We start from the raw sequence: 22,857 nt of genomic DNA, 5'->3' as shown, positions 1-22,857 counted from the left end.
AGAAAAACATCCTAAAGTAGGATTTTCAACCGAGTTTGACCAGTTTATTCAACGTTTATTGGGAATTTTGGAATTTTCCGTTCAGTGCGCAAAGATTTCTTGTACATGTGCCCTCCACATGGCTAGCCAAAGTTGCTAATTCGACAGAAGAAATGGACATTCTAAAACAAAACAACAATTTATTCTGGAACTAGGACTCCTTGCACAACATTCTGATGGAAGATCATCAAAAGTAAGAGAATATTTATGATGTTATTTCGTATTTTTGTGGTTTGTGTTGGCTCCAACAAGGCGGAGAATATGTGAGCGCTGTCTCACTATATTGCATGCTGTATGTTGTACTAAAGTTTTTTTTTTTTTAATCTAACACAGCGGTTGCATTAAGAACCAGTGTATCTTTCATTTGCTGCACAACATGTATTTTTTAGTAAAGTTTATGATTAGTTTTTTGGTTAGATTACGTGACTGTCCAAAATATCTCCGGACAATTTGGTGCATTATGGCTACGTATTCACAATGTAAAACCAGGATTTGTAGCTCTAAATATGCACATTTTCAAACAAAACATAAATGTATTGTATAACATGATGTTATAAGACTGTCATCTGATGAAGTTGTCCAAAGGTTAGTGATTAATTTTATCTCTATTTGTGGGTTTTGTGAAAGCTATCTTTATGGTGAATAAATGGCGTTGTGTGTTTAGCTATTGTGGTGAGCTAATATAAATATATATTGTGTTTTTCGCTGTAAAACACACAAAAAAAAGAAATATTGGCCGGATTCACAAGATGTTTATCTTTCATTTGCTGTACACCATGTATTTTTCATGAATGTTTTATGAGTATTTATGTATTTCACGTTGCTCTCTGTAATTATTCTGGCTGCAATGTAAAACTACGATTTATACCTCAAATATGCACATTTTCGAACAAAACATAAATGTATTGTATAACATGATGTTATAAGACTGTCATCTGATGAAGTTGTTCAAGGTTAGTGATGAATTTTATCTCTATTTGTGGGTTTTGTGAAAGCTACCTTTGCGGTGGAAACATGGTGAAAACATGGCGTTGTGTGTTTGGCTATTGTGGTGAGCTAATATAAATATATATTGCGTTTTCGCTGTAAAACATTTTAAAAATCGGAAATGATGGCTGGATTCACAAGATGTTTATCTTTCATTTGCTGTATTGGACTTGTGATTTCATGAAATTATATTATATGATATCCCTGTCGCGTTAGGCTAGGCTATGCTAGTCAGCTTTTTTGATGAGGAGGATCCCGGATCCAGGAGAGAGAAGCGGTAGAGGTTAACGAAACCTTGGCTTCCTCCTCAGTACAGTGACAAACATTGGATCATATTACCACTTCGATAAACTAGCTAGCTGGTGTGTCTCACCTGTCCAGTAGCGCCAGCAGGGCCAGGCGGTCGTAGCGTACCCTCAGCCACTTCCCTGGCAGCACCCAGAAACGATAGTACTGTTTGGGCTTGGCCTTCTCCTCGATCATCAGCGTGTTCTCGTGGGACTCATGCAGAGACTCATGGTCCAGGTCAAACTGGAGATAGAGAGGGGGATTCAAGTCAAACATTAAAACATTTAAAATAAACTAAAGCCACATTTACAGGAATTTGCAAGAAATGTCCAGAGGGTTAATTTTGTCTGAAACACATGATTTTGATTTGATTGATTAGGATCCCCATTAGCCGACGCCAGCAGCAAGCCCTACTGGGGTCCGACATAACGAAATAAACATTAGTCAAAATACTTTACAATTTGCATACATTTACATGTAGTGTGTGTGAGTGCAGCTATCAGTTACCAATACATGTCAGTACCCACACACACAAGTAGGTCACCCAGAGGAGAAGCGTTCTGCCGTGAGGTTTTGCTTTACTTTTTTAAAACCAGGTTTGCTGTTCACATGCACTATATAAGATGGAAGGGAGTTCTCTGCACTCCTGGCTCTGTATAATATGGTGCGTTTCTTTAAATTTGTTCTGGACCTGGGGACTGTGAAAAGGTGGGTTAAGTGTGTGTGTGTCAGTGCTGTGTAGAAGTTGACTAGGCAAACAATTTGGAATTTCCAACACATTGTTTCTTATAAAAACAAGAAGTGACGCAGTCAGTCTTTCCTCAACTCTTAGCCAAGAGAGACTGGCATGCCTAGTATTAATATTAGCCCTCTAATTACGATGAAGAGCAAGACATCCCGCTCTGTTCTGGGCCAGCTAAAGCTTAACTAGGTCTTTCTTTGCAGCACTTGACCACATGACTGTACAATAATCAAGCTAAGATAAAACTAGAGCCTGCAGGACTTGCTTTGTGGAGTGTGGTGTCAAAAAAGCAGAGCATCTCTTTATTACAGACAGACCTCTCCCCATCTTTACAACCATTGAATCTATATGTTTTAAACATGACAGTTTACAATCTAAGGTAACAGCAAGTCATTTATTCTCCTCAACTTGTTCAACAGCCACACCATTCATTACCAGAGACAGCTGAGGTCTAGAACTTAGGGAATGATTTGTACCAAATACAATGCTCATAGTTTTAGACATGTTCAGAACCAGTTAACTACTAGCCACCCATTCCAAAACATACTTTGTTAAGGGTTTCAGTGATTTCATTAGCTGTGGTTGCTGATGCGTATTTGTTTGAAACATCAGCATACATGAACACACATGCTTTTTTTATTGACAGAGGCAGGTCATTGCCAAAAATGGAAAAAAGTAAAGGGCCTAGAAAGCTGCCCTGTGGTACACCACACTTTACATGTTTGACATTTGAGAAGCTTCCATTAAAGAAAGCCCTTTGAGTTCTATTAGATAGATAGCTCTGAATCCACGATATGGCAGAGGTTGAAAAGCCATAACACATACATTCTCAACAACAGGTTATGGTCAATAAAATCAAAGGCTGCACTGAAATCTAAGAGTACAGCTCCCACAATCTTATTATCAATTTCTTTCAACCAATCATCAGACATTTGTGTCAGTGGAGTACATGTTGAGTGCCCTTCTCTATAAGCATGATGAAAGTCTGTTGTTATTTTGTTTTTACAGAGAAGTAGCATTGTATTTGGTCAAACACAATTTTTCCCAACAGTTTACTAAGAGCCTTGCAGCAAGCTGATAGGTCTGCTGTTAGAACCAGTAAAGGCCGCTTTACCACTCTTGGGAAGCGGAATGACTTTGGCTTCCCTCCAGGCCTGAGGACAAATACTTTCCTCTAGGCTCAGATTAAAGATATGACAGACAGGAGTGGCTATAGAGTCAGCTACCATCCTCAGTAGCTTTCCATCTAAGTTGTCAATGCTAGGAGGTTTGTCATTATTGATCGATAATCATTTTCCCACCTCTCCCACACTAACTTGACAAAATTCAAAAACTTGCAATGCTTCTTTCATTATTTTTTAAATTTTTTATACATGAGTATGATGGCTCACTGTTCGTTGTTGGCATTTCCTGCCTAAGTTTGCCCACTTTGCCAATGACGTAATAATTAAAATAATTTGCAACATCAAAACGGTTGTGTGATGAATAAGCCATCTGATTCGATGAAAAATGGAGTTGAATTTGTCTTACTGCCCATAATTTCCTTTAAAGTACTCCAAAGTTGTTTCCTATTATTGATCTTGGCCTCATAATACAGTTTCTTCTTCTTTTTGTTGAGTTAAGTCACATTTATCAATTTGCAGTAAGTCAGCCAGTCAGATGTGCAGCCAGACTTATTAGCCACTCCTTTTGCCCCATCTCTTTCAGCCATACAGTTTTTCAATTCCTCATCAATCCATGGAGCCTTAACAGTTCTAACAGTCAGTTTCTTAACAGGTGCATGATTATCAATAACTGGAAGAAGCAATGTCATAAATTCATCAAGTACAATGTCTTGATGCTCCTTATTAATCACATCAGACCAAAAAATATTTTTTACATCATCCACAAGAGTCACAGCAAAATATTTTGTATGATCTCATACACACAATTTTAGGCCGAGCTGTTGGAACTTTGGCTTTCCCGGATATAGCCACTATATTGTGATCACTGTATCCAATGCGTACGGATACAGCTTCGGAACAAAGCTGTTGAAACAGGAATTTGAATGGTGTTTCCTCTCACCTCTGGCATCTCTGACATCTCCAGGGGCACCCTGCGTACCTGCATGCCCTGCAGAACCACGGGCCTAGGCTGGAGCATGGTAAGCACCGGGGCCCCCTCCTGGACATCAGTGGAAGTGAAGCTGGAGGATTGGGACTGTCGTTCTCGCTCCCTGAGAGAAGAAGAGGGAGGGGCCCAGACACATCAAAATCAGTTCCAGGCAAAGAGCCTAAAGCGCATCAGAGAGAGACACTTACGCCACTGGGTCCTCATAACCGCCTCCAGCAGGTCCAAACGTGTACGATCTCTTCACTCCTGGAAAAACACCAGCACAGCGACAACAATGAATGGAGAGCATCGACTACATCGTAAACTAGGACAGAATCATTTGCTATGCAAATTTAAATACATGAATGCCTCAGTAAAGCCCACAAACAATGGGGCTTATTTCTCGCTCTCTTCAGGCTAGGTTTATTAAAATGAGAGAGGGCACCCCCCAATGCACCCCCCCCCCCCCAAGGTTCAAAAGCGAGGCTCAGCCTAGCATCCCCATACACTCACCACCCTCGTCATAAAAGTAGTGCACAGCCCCCTCTGTGGTGTCGTCGAAGGTAGAGGCCTCGTGGACCCCCCCGCGGGGCAGCAGTAGTGAGGTGGCGAACTGTAAGGCAGAGGGCAGGGTCCGGGTCCGCGAGTGTGAGGAGGTACGGGCACGCTGGAGGTCCTGGAGACTACAGGAAGACAGGAGCTGGGCTTTACGGAGCATGTACATACGGAGGTGACTGGCATAAGAGATACAGTTGAAGTCAGAAGTTTACATTCACTTAGGTTGGAGTAATTAAAACTTGTTTTTCAACCACTCCACAAATTTCTTGTTAACAAACTATAGTTTTGGCAAGTCGGTAAAGACATCTACTTTGCGCATGACAAGTCATTTTTCCAACAATTGTTTACAGACAGATAATTCACTGTATCACAATTCCAGTGGGACAGAAGTTTACATACACTAAGTTGAGTGTTCCTTCCAACAGCTTGGAAAACTCCAGAAAATGATGTCATGGCTTGAGAAGCTTCTGATAGGCTAATTGACATCCTTTGAGTCAATTGGAGGTGTACCTGTGGATGTATTTCAAGGCCCACCTTCAAACTCAGTGCCTCTTTGCTTGACATCATGGGAAAATCAAACGAAATCATCCAAGACCTCAGAAAGAAAAAAATTGTAGACCTCCACAAGTCTGGTTCATCCTTGGGAGCAATTTCCAAACACCTGAAGCTATCACGTTCATCTGTACAAACAATAGTACGCAGGTATAAACACCATGGGACCACGTAGCCGTCATATTGCTCAGGAAGGAGACGCGCTCTGTCTCCTAGGGATGAATGTACTTTGGTGCGAAAAGTGCAAATCAATCCCAGAAGAGCAAAGGACCTAGATCCACAGTAAAACGAGTTCTATATTGATGTAACCTGAAATGCCGCTCAGCAAGGAAGAAGCCACTGCTCCAAAACCGCCATAAAAAAGCCAGACACAGTAAACAACTGCACTTGGGGACACAGATAGTACTTTTTGGAGAAATGTCCTTTGGTCTGATGAAACAAAAATAGAACTGTTTGGCCATCATGACAATCGTTATGTTTGGAGGAAAAAGGGGGATGCTTGCAAGCCGAAGAACACCATCCCAACCGTGAAGCACAGGGGTGGCAGCATCATGTTGTGGAGGTGCTTTGCTGCAGGAGGGACTGGTGCACTTCACAAAATAGATGGCATCATGAGGAAGGAAAATTATGTGGATATATTGAAGCAACATCTCAAGACATCAGTCAGGAAGTTAAAGCTTGATCGCAAATGGGTCTTACAAATGGACAATGACCCCAAGCATACTTCCAAAGTTGTGGCAAAATGGTTTAAGGACAACAAAGTCAAGGTATTGGAGTGGCCATCACAAAGCCCTGACCTCAATCCTATAGAAAATATGTGGGCAGAACTGAAAAAGCGTGTGCGAGCAAGGAGGTCTACAAACCTGACTCAGTTACACCAGCTCTGTCAGGAGGAATGGGCCAAAATTCATCCAACTTATTGTGGGAAGCTTGTGGAAGGCTACCTGAAACGTTTGACCCACGTTAAACAACTGAAAGGCAATGCTCCCAAATACTAATTGAGTGTATGTAAACTTCTGACCCACTGGGAATGTGATGAAAGAAACAAAAGCTGAAATCATTCTCTGTACTATTATTCTGACATTTCACATTCTTAAAATAAAGTGGTGATCCTAACTGACCTAAGACAGGGAATTTTTACTAGGATTAAATGTCAGGAATTGTGAAAAACTGAGTTTAAATGTATTTGGCTAAGGTGTATGTAAACTTCCGACTTCAACTGTGTAGCAAGCACGCTGGTCTGGAAGTGTTTGACTGGACCAACCTGGGTGGGGAGCCCATGGTAGAGGGGGGTGGTGTGGGGTTGCTCCCCGCGTTGTGTCGCCTGCGGATGGCCTGGGTCCTCTTCACACTGCTCACCGAGTCCCGCTTGCCCCCCTCCTCTGGGGCCAGAGCTGGGGCAGCAGATATTCACATTAGTACAAGGACGTTCATTTCAGATGTTGAATTCTAGAAATACCTGACCCTGATTAATGGAGTAAATATAGCAAACAATCCAAATTTCAATGAAACAGTAACGCATTTCAGAGCTTTCCATCTTGAATGGGAATGTATAAAAGTAGGGTTTGCTGATCTAGAATCATATTAGCCTTTTAGATTATAATGAAATGGACAGGGGCGATCTGATCCTAGATCAGCACACGTTATGAGTAAAGGCCCAGAGTTAGAGAGGATAGTATGTCTCACCTCCCCCAACAGCTCCCTCCTCCACCAGTTCCCCGGCCCTCCAGCCCGTCTGGTTGCCAGCCCAGGAGCCTCCCAGAGAGTCCAGGCGATGGTGGTGAGTTCCAGGGAAGCCGTCTGTATGGCTGGTCCGGGCCTCCAGGTCTGACTTGGAGACGGTGAGGGTTCGTGGAGCGGGGGTGGAGGAGGTCAGCATGGTGGAGGGTAGGGCCACAGTGTTAGTGTGGCCCCCACCGGCCCCGTCCATACTGAGCACCCTGGCGTGAGTCTTAGCACTAGCCGTGCTAGCTGACCTCTGAGCCCTTTGGGAGTGGGATGGGCCAGCCGTCTCAGACAACTCTCCTTCCCTGGGGTTGGGCAGCTGGGTGGAGGAGGGGGGCGGGTTCGTAATGCCAGCGTTAGCGAGGTCAGGGGAGTAGCAGGAGGTAGAGGAGCTCGAATCGTCATCGTCGTCGTCGTCAGAGCTGTAGCGTCTCTGGGAGCCCAGACTTGAGCCGGCGCTCATGTCACTGCCGTCGTCCTCGTCACTGGAGTCCTCAAACAGGCTCTCGCTGTAGGCCTTAGCCCCCAGCCGGCTACGCACTGGGATGTAGTCTCTGTGCTGCCCGTGGTGCCGCCTGTAGGAGCTGCAGTCAAAGCTGCTGTTTCCCGCTCCACCTCGCTTACGAGGGGCTTTCCTGCGGCCAGGCCGGTGGCCCACACTACTGCCACCGGTCCGCAGCAGCTTCAAGTCTTTGGGGCGCACCACCTGCTGGGCCTGCAGAGAGGACTGCTCAGAGTGCAGGAATGGGGTGGAGGAGACGGGCAACGCAGGCTCAGAACACACTAGACCCAGGGCCAGCCCTGACGGCACCGAGCTGGCCTGCCTCGGAGGGGGGAGGGGGGGAACCCTCCTGTCCAGATCACAGGCCTCGGAGTGCCCACTACTGGAGGGAGATGAGTCCTGGAGGGAGGGGGGCTGTGCAATATCTGAGGGGACATGTGGCAAATCTTCCCCTTCCACTAGTGTCCTATCAAGCTCCTGGCCCAGAGAGCACTCTTTGGCGGGGGAGCGCAGCAGTTCGCTGTCCGACAGGTCGTCAGTATCACTTCCCCCCTGCAGCACTGGCTCCTCTGCTGGCTCTAGGGTACTGGTTCCCAGGGCTGGGGCAGAGGTCGGTGTCCCTGCGTCTATGTTCCGTGGCAGGCTGAGTGAAGGGCTCTCCAGCTGGGTGGAGTCAGTCTTCTCACTGCGGTAGCTGCTGACGGTGCTGAGGGTCTCGCGGTCCGTGGCTGCCCCGCCCCCACTGAAGCAGCTGTCTGTGGAGCCAGCGGCCATGGCCACCCCACTGCGGCTGCCTGGGTGCTCTGTTCCTGGGGCGAAGGCCACAGGGTCAAGGCCCAGCCCCAACAGGTTCTCACTCAGCTCCTCACTCAGACTGCTCTTTATGAGAGGGCTGATGGGAGTGTCCCCCAGGCTCCCCGACTCAGCAGAGGGGCCCAGGGGGGAGTAGGCCCCCATCACGATCACATCCTCATCAGGACTCTGCTGAGACAGCTGCTCCAGCATCCCCTCAATCTCTTCCAACTGGCCCTTCTCTCCTCCGTCTTCCTGACTGGAAGGGGAGGGGGGGATGGAGATGCACTCCCCAGGTTGTAAGCTACCAAATCCCCCTGACATCCCTGCTCCCACTCCCCTTAGACCCGGGAACTCTCCTCCTAGAGCAGCAGCCAAGCAGGACTGGACCATGTTGGCAACATTGGCAACATCTGAAAGAAGTGAAAATCCAAACTAAATACACACGACAAAGCAAAGACCAACATAGCTAACGTGTTTTGCGTTGGATTAAATAAACATTATATCACCATTTTGCACCTGGACAAAAGATTCTAGGTCTATTTCCAGTGTAACGCTATGCTTACGGATCGGGTCCTGGGAGCTGTGGCGGAGAATCTCCCGGTGTGCTGACGTGACAATCAAGTTGTTGCTGCCTTGCTCTCGCATCAGATCCTTGATATCTGAGAAGAGAAGAAGCAGTCCCTAAATTACACTGTTGCCCATGTTGGATAAAAAAAAAAAAAACACAGCAACTCTTAGTCAGATCTACTTTACCAACCACAACACTGCGGTTAGAGTGGAGTTAGATTAATGCTATACCCTTGGAGCCTCCACTGTCATCAAGCTGAGGCAAAAACTCCTGAGGGGAAACAACAACAAAAACATTTGTTGGATAAAGATTGAATATCACAGGAATATAGATCATTTGTATGGGATTAAACAACCCAATCATTTCATGTTCCTGTGCAGTGTGCATGAAGTGTGCAGTTTGTTGCGTGGAACTATGTTAAAAGAGTATGTATGTGTGCGGTGTATATGCAAGGCAGTCCTCACCGACACCTGGTTGAGTCCAAACAGAGAGTGCTGGGAGCTGCAGCGAACTGGAGGTGTTGAGTTGACCTTCCTGAACACAGTCATCTCCACACCAACATTGCTGTCCCTGAGAGGGGAACATAGCAACATGAGAAAACACAACACTAAAATCTGCCCACAATCATGTGAAATAACAGCCCTCAAAGCATCAACACAAATGAGCCTCTCCCCTCAATGTACATAGAATGACATCTTGTTTTGACATGATTTAACAAAAAAAGGATTCCATTAGGATTTGGAAATCTCCACCAGTACCCGTGCTGATTCCCGTCGTGGCCTCCGGACCCATCATCCCCCTCTTCTAGCCGTGGGGCGTCGGTTATGAGCGAGGCCTGCCTCTTCTCCACTATCTCCCCCAGGTCGAACATGGCATGGAGGCGAAAGTTCACTGCCTTTATGGCTGTGAAGAAGGCTGCCACCACAGCACAGTACACACCTGCCACGACCAGGCTGGGGGGGAGAGACTGGACGGAAGGACAAGAGAGGGGAGGGGAGGAGAAAGATTGAGTCCAGAGCTGGGAATAAAAGTAGGCTAGCCCATGATGAGGGTAGTGAAACAATGCCTTGTTCTCAATACCAGTAAAAGAACAAATGGTTCACCTAGTTAGGCAGGCACATGGACAAATTGGGCATCATATTACAGACAAGGAAGGACCACTCTTCAAAGATGACGGACATGACAGCTTGAGAGGACATAACATGTCTGGTTTACAGGTAACACGCTTCACTAGAGCAAATATTAACACGTTTGACCACAAAAGCTTAAACATGAAAGTAAGAGAAGTAATGTCGTTTTGAATATGGAGGGGAAAATGGTACGGTCTGTTCCACTTTATTACCAACATCATCCTTTTCTCCTGTCCTATGATAAAAACCAGTTTGACCTGAATAGTGGCTGTTACTGCACTACTAAATGTGTATGTAAAAAGTGCCTGACGAACATGACACCCAGTCGAAATGAATTTTTCCACCCTTTTTATCTACAGAAATCAGAAATTGTCCCCTCACCATGTAGAGTAGGAAAGGGAAGGCCAGGAGAAAGATCCAGAGGTACAGGTGGAAGCAGTTGGAGAACGTGCTCTGATGGGGGTCCACATACCAGCCTCCTGTGAGCGAAGCCCACACCCCCTGCCGCAGTATCTGAAGAGCTTGGGAACCCATTGTCCCCCTCAGAGCAGCCAACCCAGGGTTGCAAGGTTTCCTCTAAGGCTGGAGCTCCAGACGGTCCAGTTGTAGCCACCCGTTCACGTATCTACAACGGCACTTCCATTGAGGATGAAAAGTTAATGAGTCAGTTGAAGACAGTCCTCTTCACTTTCTGGTGTATAGTCCTTAGTGTATCTCAAGGGAGGCTGTGCATGTTCGTGCTCCAGACTGGGCTGCTTTGCTGTGCAGTTCTTGCTAAAAAGTAATCCTTGCTTTATCTGGAGAATTACTTTTTGGCACACTGGTGGTGACCCACTGACTAAATAACATTCATCTGGAAGAAAAATCACAACTGCTTTGGTTGGTCTCTTCACACATTTCCAGCATTTTGAGTCACACTTCAATAAATTAAGAGTAGGTCCTGATAACATCCTTCAGAGGAAGACGCCGTGCATCGCTCTAATGTCACAGGCAATCATAATAACGTTCCTACTCTGAGATGGAGCCGTAACTAGGTTGGACTCATTTCTTTAGATATGTAGTTGGAGTCCTCAACCTCATGAGACCGGAAGCTTTATGAATCCTGAGAAATGATCAGAATAAACATCTGCAATGATACTCCGTAGATATATATGTATACTACCCTAAAGTATCTGAATCAGCCAATGCAGAAAGCTAGCTAGCTACCCATTAGCCATTCGGGAGCTTAGTTCATAACCCAACTAACTAGGAATTATATTTTTCATGACCCCTTGGTAGCTATAACGTTAGCGTCAAGGCCAACCTACTGACTGATAGACACAATATAACGTATTTTACTGTTATCTAAGTTAGCTGGCTAGGTAATGCTAGCTAGCAGCTGCCTACATGTTATTTTAGCTATCAACAATTTCCTCCAGACGTTATTTGCCAACCAATGCACGCCACCAACAAACATAGCAAGATACCTAGCTGATTTGTCAACTGAAAACACTTAACATTAGATACATGCTAACGTTAGCTATAACCAAATAGTTAGCAGTTAGCTATATACCAACCATTGCTACTTAGCTAGGTAACCTTAGTTGTGCTTCCAAAACAAGACATCAACATGTAATTTCGAGATAATACTCATAAACAAATGCATTATAATGTGTCGGAATAAACAGAATGGCTAACATAGAGATTTGGCAGCAATTACATCATGAACGCTCGATTAGCATGCTAGTTAGGCCACATCAAAATAAAACAGCCAACGCTAAATTAGCTATCAGAATTGAGACGGAGTGTTTGGCTAGATAGAAAACTTCGTAACCTCTCGTGATAACTATATAGTATTAAATGGTTTGTCGACGACTCCCTTAGGTAAATCAACGCTGCTCAGCTGTGCCGCTTCTCTTCCGTGTAAAGCAGTAACGTCGCTAGCTAAAGAATCTCGTATTTTTCCTTACCACTGCGGGTTGTTAGCTAGTACATTTGGCTAGCTTACCACAGTTGGCTATCATTGTTTTCAGGTGACGGTGGTCTTTCTTCTTTGGAAAGACACAGTAGATATCTACTTTTTGTTTAAGACAAACTGTCAGTTTGTACAGATTTGCGTCATTGCCCTTATCATGTGTTCGCTAGCTGGCTAGCTAGCGTTAAAAAGCTCCTATTCGTTAGCTCGCTAGCTGCTACAATAATTCACACGGGAAGCAAAAACCCACACAGGAAGAGAATGACATTCCACAGTGTCATTTTGGTCGTGTTGCATTAGTCATTCTTCTTCTAATATGTAGCTAGCTATATTTCCACAACAGCTTTTACAATTGGTGAACAGAAAGCAAAGCCTCAAAATTAAAAAAAAGACAGCAAAGAAACTGATTGCTATGACAATCAGTACACCATGATAATCGAAGATTGTTTGCCAGATGCTGAAACATGACCATGCCACTCTGCATCTTTATAAAAGCGCTTCCAAAAAGTTTCCACACATTTGTTTTTACAGTTTTTGTTATTATACAGTTTTACCCTTGAATATTTGTACAGGTCTAGGAGTTATGGAACTTTAGGGGGGAAATGTTATTGCCATTTTATTCTCACATTACTGGGCACATGAGGAAATTAATTCTGATGTGATATTCACAAAACAATAAAAGTCAGTCTTTCTAGTCCTAGGTCTGGGATTTCTGAGACTACTGTTCTTTGGCCATAAGTTTAGCTTTGTTCGATTTCAGTGCAGCCTTAGATGTTATTGATCATAATTTGTTATTGAAAAAACACACTTATTATGACTTTACATCACATGGTTGGAGAAGTACTTATCCAATAGAACCCAGAGAGTGTTATTCAATGGAAGCTTCTCCAACATCAGATATGTACAGTGCGGTATCCCTCAGGGCAGTTGCCTTGGGCCGTTACACTTCTGTATTTTACAAATGATTTGCCATCTGTCTTACAAAAAGCTAAAATGACTATGTATGCTAATGATTGCACACTACACAACAGCACCTACAGTCAGTGACCTCACTGAAACTCTTGGTAAGGAGTTTCAGTCAGTGTCAGAATGGGTAACTAACAATAAACTGGTCTGAAATACATCTAAAACCAAAAGCATTGTATTTTGTTCAAAGCATTCTCTTTGACCTAAACCTCAACTGGAGTTGTGCATAAAGGGTGTGACCATTGAACAAGTTGAAGAAACTGAACTCCTAAGAGTAACACTGGATGGTCAGTTATCATGGTCAAGTCATATTGGTCCCGTGTGGCTCAGTTGGTAGAGCATGGCGCTTGCAACGCCAGGGTTGTGTGTTCATTCCCCACGGGGGGGCCAGGGTTCAATTCCCACGGGGGGACCAGGATGAATATGTATGAACTTTCCAATTTGTAAGTCGCTCTGGATAAGAGCGTCTGCTAAATGACTTAAATGTAAAATATTGAGAAAGTTGTTGTGAAGATGTAGAGAGGTATGTATGTTATAAAATATGTTTTGCGCTTTTGACACAAAGATCAACTGTACTAGTTGTTCAGGCTCTGATCTTGTCCCATCTTGATGACTGTCAGGTGCAGGTGCAGCAAAGAAAGACCTAGCAAAGCTGCAGACGGCTCAAAACAGAGCAGCACACCTTTCCCTTAACTGCACACACAGAACTAACATCAACAACATGCAAAAAGCAAGTTTAGCTTTAAAAAACAGATTTAAAAAAAATATTGTATCACAGCGCCTCTCCTCTTCTAAAGATCTGTTTAAACTGTATAAGAATATGTGCATATGTGTTTATCTGTATAAGAATACAGATAAACCAGGAGATAAGAATACAGAGTACCAGGAGTACCAGGAGACCTATAGGATACTAAGAATATATATAAGAATATGAATATGTACAGTGCCTTCAGAAATAATTCACAAATATTTATTTTTTCATCCATCTACACACAATACCCCATAATGACAAAGTGTTGTTGTTGTTTTATAAATTTGTTTTATAAATATGTGCAAATACATAAATATTTAATTTACATAAGTATTCACACCCCTGAGTCAATACTTTGTAGAAGCACTTTGGCATTGACTAAAGCTGTGAGTGTGAATGGGTAAGTCTCTACGAGCTTTCCACACCTGTATTGTGAAACATTTCCCCATTATTCTTTTCACAATTCATTAAGCTCTGTCAAGTTGGTTGTTGATCATTTGCAAGCCTTGCCATAGATTTTCAAGTGGATTTAAGTCAAAACTGTAACTAGGCCAATCAGGAACATTCAATGTCATCTTGGCAAGCAACTCCAGTGAATATTTGGCCTTGTGTTTGAGGTTATTGTATGTAGTTCTGTCTTTGAGCTGTTCTTGTCTATTGATGTTCTGTGTTAATTCATTCTGTATTATGCTTAATGTTTTGTGTGGACCCCCAGGAAGAGCAGCTACTGCTTTTGCAACAGCTAATAAAATACCAAATACTTGTTGAAAGGTGAATTTGTCTCCCAGTTTCTGTTGGGAATCAGTGCCTGTGCTTACCTCTATTCCGTTTCCTTATATAAATAAATAACTCCCTTGTCTTTGCCAATGACAAGCATACCCATAACATGATGCAGCCACCACCATGCTTGAAAATATGAAGAGTGAAACTCTGTGATGTGTTGTATTGGATTTGTCCCAAACATAGTGCTTTGTATTCAGGACAAACAAATGTATTAGCCACATTTTTAGCAGTTTTACTTTAGTGTCTCATTCCAAACAGGAAGCATGTTTTGGAATAGTTTTTTTTGTAATCTCCATAGACAAACATTGGCAGTAGAATGGCCTTACTGAAGAGCTCAGTGACTTTCAACGTGGCACCATCATAGGATGCCATCTTTCCAACAAGCCAGTTCGTTAAATTTCTGCCCTGCTAGAGCTACCCCGGTCAACTGTAAGTGCTGTTATTGTGAAGTGGAAACGTCTAGGAGCAACGACAGCTGACAATGCCATTCTAGACGATTCTGTGCTTCCAACTTCGTGCCAACAGTTTGGGGAACGCCCTTTCTTGATTCAGCATGACAATGCCCCTGTGCACAAAGCAAGATTCCATACAGAAATGGTTTGTCGAGATTGGTGTAGATGACTTCAGCCCCATTGAACACCTTTTGGATGAATTGAAACGCGGACTGTGAGCCAGGCCTAATCGCCCCAAATCAGTGCCAGACCTCACTAATGCTCTTGTGGCTGAATGGAGAAAGTCCCCGCAGCAGGCTAGTATTGTGGAGTGACTGCAACGTTGTTGATTCATCCTCAGTTTTCTCCTATCACATATGTATCATAGCCATTAAACTGTAACTTTCTTAAAGTCCCCATTGTCCTCATGGTGAAATCCCTACGTGGATACCTTCCTCTCCTGCAACTGAGTTAGGAAGGATGTCCGTATCTTTGCACTGACTGGGTGTATTGATACACCATCCAAAGTGTAATTGATAATATCACCATGCTCAAAGGGATATTCAATGTCTACTTTTTTTACCCATCTACCAATAGGGGCCCTTCTTTGCGAGGCATTGGGAAACCTCCCTGGTCTTTGTGGTTGAATCATTTTTTAAATTTACTGCTCGAATGAGGGACCTTACAGATAATTGTATGTGTGGGTACAGAGACGAGGTAGTCATTCAAAAATCATTATTATTGCACACAGAGTGAGTCCACACAACTCATAATGTGCCTTGTTAAGTACATTTTTACTGCTGAACATAGTTAGGCTTGCCATAACAAAGGAGCTAAATACTTACTGACTCAAGACATTTCAGCTTTTCATTTTTAATTAATTTGTAAAATGTCTAAAAACATAATTCCACTTTGACATTATGGGGTATTGTGTGTAGGCCAGTGACACAACATGTGGAATAAGTCAAGGGGTGTATATACATGTATATTTCTATGTCTACTTTGCACATTCTTCCACTGCAAATCTACCATTCCAGTGTTTTACTTGCTATATTGTATTTACTTTGCCACCATGGCCTTTTTTTGCCTTTACCTCCCTTATCTCACCTCATTTGCTCACATTGTATATAGACTTATTTTTCAACTGTATTATTGACTGTATGTTTGTTTTACTCCATGTGGAACTCTGTGTTGTTGCATGTGTCGAACTGCTTTGCTTTATCTTGGCCAGGTCGCAATTGTAAATGAGAACTTGTTCTCAACTTGCCTACCTGGTTAAATAAAACAAATATACAGTATGAATAGTGTGTAAATAGTATTTTTGTTGTTGCTTGGTGTATTTCCACTATATAACTATTATTTTTTATATATTTTTTGTATTTAATGTCATAACTTATGTTGTTCTTGACTATAACTGTTCTGTACTTTGTGTATTTGTACGTTTTATGTGGACCCCTGGAAGAGTAGCTGCAGCATGTGCAGTAGCTAATGGGGATCCTAATAAACTAAACTTTGAAATAGGTCTACTAGGCTGAGAAGGTGGTATAAGGAACCCTGTGCTTGAATGTCATGTGCAATGTTGGTTGGTTTACGCCATTATTGACAGTAAAGTGATCTGGTTGTTCTCCGAAATGTAGTCTCTAGTGTCTGCACAATTGCAGCCCAAAAAAAGAGGTATCGATGGTAATATTTGATCATAGCTGATTAGGTGGAGATAGATAATGGGATAACTGGGGTTGTCTTTACTGAGAAGTCTCAATTCAAGGAGTAGACAAATGATTGTAGGAGACTGGCAAATGTGCGATCTAGTGAGAAACTAGTCAGAGACTATGAACCTATAAGAGACAATGAACCTAATAGTTTTGGACTGTAGATGGCACTGTTCCCATTCCAATATGCCACTGGCTGTGGTGTGTCTCTAGCTTTATAAATACAGTATCTAGACATGAAGCAGGCTCAACTGGTCCTGGTGTACTGGCTGAAATGAGTATTTAGTGCTGATTGATTTTGTTCATTAGAATTACATCCTGATAAGCAGGTGAAAGGGATCCACTCCCAAACATAACAGTTCCGAAGCATTCAGACACGGCAGTAGGCAGCCCACATCCATCCCTAAAGGCCTAACCCCAGCCCTTAGACCATTCAGTGGAAGAGACGATGAAACGCTGATGCTATGGCTTATATCTGCACAGTGGTACATGTATTCGTTTGTATAGAAAGATATCCTCCAAAGGTAAAATGGTCTTGTAACTAACCTGCTAGTCACCCAGAAGCTGACGCTAGTTTATGAAATGACTCAACACAACCTTACTTGACACCGGATGTTACATTGTCATGTGACAGTTCAGTTTAGCTAGTTGGATAGATAAATTAGACCCCATACCTACCACCAAATGAATGCACGTGACATTTGAAGGTAACCCTGAAGATGCCAAGTCATGTTTATGCTGTCATTATGGTGGCTGTGTGCAGGGTTGTTTCTAGGATTTGAAGACACTGGGGGCTTAGCCCAAAACCAGTAGGGGGGTTCGGGGGCATTTCCCCCTGGCAATTTGTATTATTATTTAACAGCACTTTGAGATGATCATTGAGAGATTAGAACAGTGAGAGATTAGATATTGTTCAGGTAACTTGCACCTTCCCACTTGCCACAGCAGACATTGCCAGTACTCAATTACAGTTGCTACTTTGGGTCTCTCTACTCTGGAACACTCTCTACTCTCTTCTCTGGAACACATACAGTACATCTACAGTGTATTGAAAAAAAAAAACACTTTACAACTTCAAACATAGACTCTGACCTGTCCAACGAGCCAAACTGATTAAATAATCCCACAGTACCCAATCAAATTTTATTTATTTATATAAAGCCCTTTTTTATCAGCCAAACACTCACTCACTCACTCACTCACTCACTCACTCACTCACTCACTCACTCACTCACTCACTCACTCACTCACTCACTCACTCACTCACTCACTCACTCACTCACTCACTCACTCACTCACTCACTCACTCACTCACTCACTCACTCACTCACTCACTCACTCACTCACTCACTCTCTCTCTCTCTCTCTCTCTCTCTCTCTCTCTCTCTCTCTCTCTCTCTCTCTCTCTCTCTCTCTCTCTCTCTCTCTCTCTCTCTCTCTCTCTCTCTCTCTCTCTCTCTCTCTCTCTCTCTCCTCTCTCTCTCTCTCTCTCTCTCTCTCTCTCTCTCTCTCTCTCTCTCTCTCTCTCTCTCTCTCTCTCTCTCTCTCTCTCTCTCTCTCTCTCACACACACACACACACACACACACACACACACACACACACACACACACACACACACACACACACACACACACTTTTGTGGGGACCAAACAATTGATTCCCATTTAAAATCCTATTTTCCCTAACCCTCCTAACCATAATTGTAACCCCAACCCAGATTGTAACCCTAACCCTAAACCTAACCCCTAAGCCTAAAATAGCCCTTTTCCTTGTAGGGAATGGAAAATGTCCCCATTTGTTCCCCATAAGGATAGTAAAACCAAAACAACACACACACACAACACACAACACACAGCACACACACACACACACACACACACACACACACACACACACACACACACACACACACACACACACACACACACACACACACACACACACACACACAGCAGTGATTTGAATCTATTAAGCAGCTTTAAGTGATACAGTCTGTGTGCTCACCCCTCCTCTGCATTCTGCATTCTGTGTCTTGTCTGGAGTCTCTCTCCATCATCTATTATTCTGTTGCTCTCTTTGTATCTGCCTGGTGTATCTTGCTCCATCATATCCTACTCTCTGTTGCTGTCTCTGTGTCTTGTCCGGAGTGTCTCTTTAGTTTGCAATCCAAAACAGTCAAGGGGATACTGGGGTAGCTAAACTTGTTTTGGGCCAGTGTCTGAGTCATCTAAATTATCCTCTTCCCTACCATTTGCCCCTGGCTGCTGCTGTTCTAAATGCTCCACTGGCCTGTTCCAGTGGCCTGCTGTTCTCATCTGTCCTCCCCCTTGGCCCATCTAAAAGGTAGCAAGGTAGAAGTGCAACATGTTGTTAGTTTTAAAGGGTGATTGCACTTCCTGATTTGGCCTCGTTTTAGATTTGGTTCATTAAGAAATGCTAGGGGCTATGACTGAATTCAGTTGTGAGTTGGTTTCAGGGTGTGGTTTGATGTGGGTGTTTCATGAGTGTGTTCACAGGTGAGAAGAGTCAGTGGTGAAAAAAGTACTCAATTGTCATACTTGAGTAAAAGTAAAGATACCTTAATAGAAAAGGCCTCAAGAAAAAGTAACCCAGTAAAATACTACTTCAGTAAAAGTGTTTGATTTTAAATACAAGTATCAAAAGTAATGTAATTGCTAAAATATACTTAAGTATCAAAAGTAAAAGTACAAATAATTTAAAATTCATTTTATTAAGCAAAGCAGACGGCACAATTGTCTTGTTTTTTAAATATATGCATAGCCAGGGACACACTCCAACATAATTCACAAACAAATCATTTGTGTTTAGTGAGTCCATCAGATCAGAAACATTAGGGATGACCAGGGAAGTTCTCTTGATAAGTGTGTGAATTGGACCATTTTCTGTCCTGCTAAGCATTTAAAATGTAACGAGTACTTTTGGGTGTCAGGGAAAATGTATGGAGTAAAAAGTACATTATTTTCTTTTGGAATGTTGTGAGGTAAAAGTTGCCAAAAAAAATCATATAAATAGTAAAGCATAGATACCCCAAAAAACTACTTAAGTAGTATTTTAATGTATTTTTACTTAAGTACTTTACGCCACTGGGAAGATTTAGCCAAATTACTTTGCCAATTAGCTTCAGTCGGCTGGTGTGTGGGACCTGACTTTGGATAGCCTATCTCCGGGCTAGTCAATAAATTACACAATGCAAATTAGACACTATTTTCATGTTGGACACCTTTTAGTTTTCTCATTAAATACATTCAATATTTGTATATGACTTTCTACAGTTTATCGTTGGTTTGAGGTTTTAAGCTATTGGAATTTTAATATATTGTCCCATGTACATTGTGTAATTTACCGATGGGCCCTAACTAGCCCCATAGGGATATCCAAAGTCAACCCATATTTACCACATGTATTACGATTGGGTTGCGTGCAGCTGCAGTCCGAATTTATGATTACTCGTGTGCTACCAGCTGTGGGCAGGGTTGAAACTAACCCAACCTTCATTTTTATTGTGATGCAGTTATGCCTACAAGTCTCACAAAATTGAGTTTCGTACAAGACTAACCTTATAATCAAAATGATCCTATTTACACTTTGTAGTCAATTTTGACAGTAGAATAAATGTTTCTGACTCATATTGATGCCACATAGTCTCTTTTTCTAAATGAGAAGTTGGTTTTTAGGGGCAGTTACTCTTGTAAGTTACTGTAAACTGACACGACCAGGGAACTCAACTGTAAAGAAAAATTCAAGTGTCCACATAACAGGGCAACACCACTCCAAACATGACAGATAAGAAGCTACAGTACATAGCCCCTAGGTTATATGAATATAAAGTGACATGAGCCAAAAAAAGACCTGTAGAATGGAAGAAGTTATAAGACCTCTATGATTCATTTAATTTAATCAGTTCTACCAGCTAATGTGAGCTTTTTAGATTACATAACATTTGTGAACACATAGCTTAAGGGCCTTTGTATTTTCAATGTTTTGTTCACCTTCAAGCTGGCCATCTTTTTCCCTCTCTTTCTGGCTGCCCTCCCCCTTCTAAGTTCAAGTTTGTTTATTTGTCATATACACATGATACACACGAAGTACACAGTGCAAGGAAATTCTAACTTGCAGGTTAACCTCTCGACAATGCAACAACAATAGAAAAAGTAAGTAGCTAAGTGAATAAAAAGAGTAATAAAAATAAAAGTTCAATTAAATAATTTCACCAATTTAATGATGGGCAGTTTCTTCACAAATAGTTACATGGCCTATATGGAAATATCCAACATGAGCCAAGCATGTTTAACTGTCGAATGGAATAGGTTATAAGACCTCTACGACTCATTTCATTTAGTCAGTTCTACCACCTCGACATTGCTAATTTTAAACAGGGTTAAATATAATGTTGTATTAAAGTTCAGCTTCAGTCCACAGGGGGCCACTGTGTTATTGTCAGAAGATATGTGCTTCAGTTAGAGAAAATGTCTCATCTCTTCGGTCTCAGCTAGCTAGCCAGCCAGTAGCTACCGAACTAGCCAGCCAAGCTAGCTACAGAAACAAAACTAATTTAAATACGCTCACGGGAAATAAACACTTTTCCTAATATCATGACTTATATCAAACATCCCAAGCTTGCACATTCACTAACTATACTGTTAATTAACTCTGACTGACACCCAATAGCTTTAGGATGCTGAGCGCTAATGCTAGCGTATCAGCATTAGCCAACCCTTACACTGAGGGAGACTAGCTAGTTAGCTACCACCAACCCTGCACAAACCTGTGGCTAACTCTGCTGATGCACTTTGACTTTCTAGCTGTTCTGCCCTTTCCACCCCATTCACTGCATCCTCAACCTGCTTGCATTTTTTTGCCTCTCTGTCGGAAGAAAAGTGCTGCAGACTCTGACTGAGTAACAGGCATTTTGCTGAGTGATGACATTGACATCTATCTGGTGCTGTAGGGGTAGGGGAGGGGTCAAGGGATGTGAGTGGTCCACTGCTTTGTGAAATCTCCACCAATCACAGCAGGCACTGCGTCACTCCAGGGGCTTCTTCCTAGTGCAGTATATTGGATTATTTATTTCTGTTATTAAAATGTGTCATTCTTTTTTATTTTTGATCCTGAATAGCGCAATTGATGTGTGGTTATGCAAACTCATATCACACTGAAATGTAACACAAAATAAAATAACAATTTTGGACCATATAAAGGTTCAGGGCTGGACCAAAAACATCCAGGGTTGAAGCCCCGGAGCCCCGGCCTAATGACGCCACTGGCTGTGTGTAGTAGTTCAAGTGCAACCCATTCATTTGATGAGGCATTTGCACTCATAAAAAAGCCACACAACACAGGAGTATACGAAGTATATAACCAATTGTATTTCCCCTCTGTCAATGTACTGTACACATATTAAGGTTAATTTCACAGGAACACTTTACAATATCATTGAGTTAGGACAGGAATATACTCTGAGAAGTTTATGTTGAATGGCACTTCATAAAAAAATAAGATGAAATTACAGAAATTGAAAATGTAAACATGATACAACAGAGAGAATGGCAACAACAGACAAAGATAGCCAGTTTTTTCAATGTACATAAAACGAAGAAATGAAACAAAAGAGTGCACATCATCCTTTGTGTTTTCTCTTGATACGTTTACATACAATCACTAACCTGTCCTTAATGGAAATGTCATGTTATTCAACATTGAAAAAAGAAAATACTTATAATGGGTCTCTGTAGTCAGACAATGGTGTCTCATCATAGACAAAATGCTCCCTTTCATCTGTACCGGATTAAAAGGAAACATAAAAAACGGAACTGCAGGAATGGTAACAAGAGAAACACAGAGGTATCTGAGAAATAGCTATACAATTCACAAACCTTCAATAGTTCATCTCACAGAACAGTCTTTTATTCATGGGTAGAAAAACCAGAATACATGTTTGGTTTGCTTTCAAAGGTAACACAGTATTTATCTCTCAAAGAGATTTTTCTACTGTTTGTGCCTTTCCAGTTTTTTTTGTGTGCCAATTTTGAAGAAGGAAAGCGAAAGCCAGCCTCTTGACACAAGCTTGAGAATGTCCCCCCCCCCCACAGGAACACCCAGAAAAAGTTATTCAAAAGTGACTGTGTCCTGCAGCTCCCTTTCATTTTCACTGTCTCTACTTTCCTCAAAGGGGGATCTGGCTGGAGTGTTGACAGTGGTAACCGTGGGGGCAGAACATCTCTCACATGAAGTATCTTTTTCATGCCTGTGTCGTCCCCCCCCCC

General features: G+C 42.5%; 1 protein-coding gene across 2 annotated transcripts in view; it reads right to left on the bottom strand.

Moving 5' to 3' along the window:
- The window catches only part of LOC129869054 (pecanex-like protein 3), a 28,584-nt gene extending 16,377 nt beyond the window's left edge, over positions 1-12,207 (bottom strand). The window contains exons 1-12 of one of the 2 annotated variants that reach the window (XM_055943526.1): positions 11,965-12,207; positions 10,359-10,830; positions 9,606-9,814; positions 9,312-9,417; positions 9,078-9,117; positions 8,843-8,938; positions 6,944-8,689; positions 6,522-6,651; positions 4,661-4,830; positions 4,357-4,414; positions 4,121-4,271; positions 1,400-1,557 (exon numbers count right to left, since the gene is read on the bottom strand). In XM_055943526.1, the coding sequence (XP_055799501.1) occupies positions 1,400-1,557; positions 4,121-4,271; positions 4,357-4,414; positions 4,661-4,830; positions 6,522-6,651; positions 6,944-8,689; positions 8,843-8,938; positions 9,078-9,117; positions 9,312-9,417; positions 9,606-9,814; positions 10,359-10,511 (3,017 nt within the window). In that variant the 5' untranslated portion in view covers positions 10,512-10,830; positions 11,965-12,207. Of the gene's footprint in view, positions 1-1,399; positions 1,558-4,120; positions 4,272-4,356; positions 4,415-4,660; positions 4,831-6,521; positions 6,652-6,943; positions 8,690-8,842; positions 8,939-9,077; positions 9,118-9,311; positions 9,418-9,605; positions 9,815-10,358 lie in introns of both variants that reach the window. The other variant, XM_055943525.1, reaches the window with a different exon arrangement.
- Positions 12,208-22,857: the final 10,650 nt, after the last annotated feature.

The sequence above is a fragment of the Salvelinus fontinalis genome, chromosome 13, assembly GCF_029448725.1.
Source record: "Salvelinus fontinalis isolate EN_2023a chromosome 13, ASM2944872v1, whole genome shotgun sequence".
Lineage (NCBI taxonomy): Eukaryota > Metazoa > Chordata > Actinopteri > Salmoniformes > Salmonidae > Salvelinus > Salvelinus fontinalis.
Note: the sequence above shows the minus strand (reverse complement) of the source record. Positions and strands in the feature narration are given on the sequence as shown.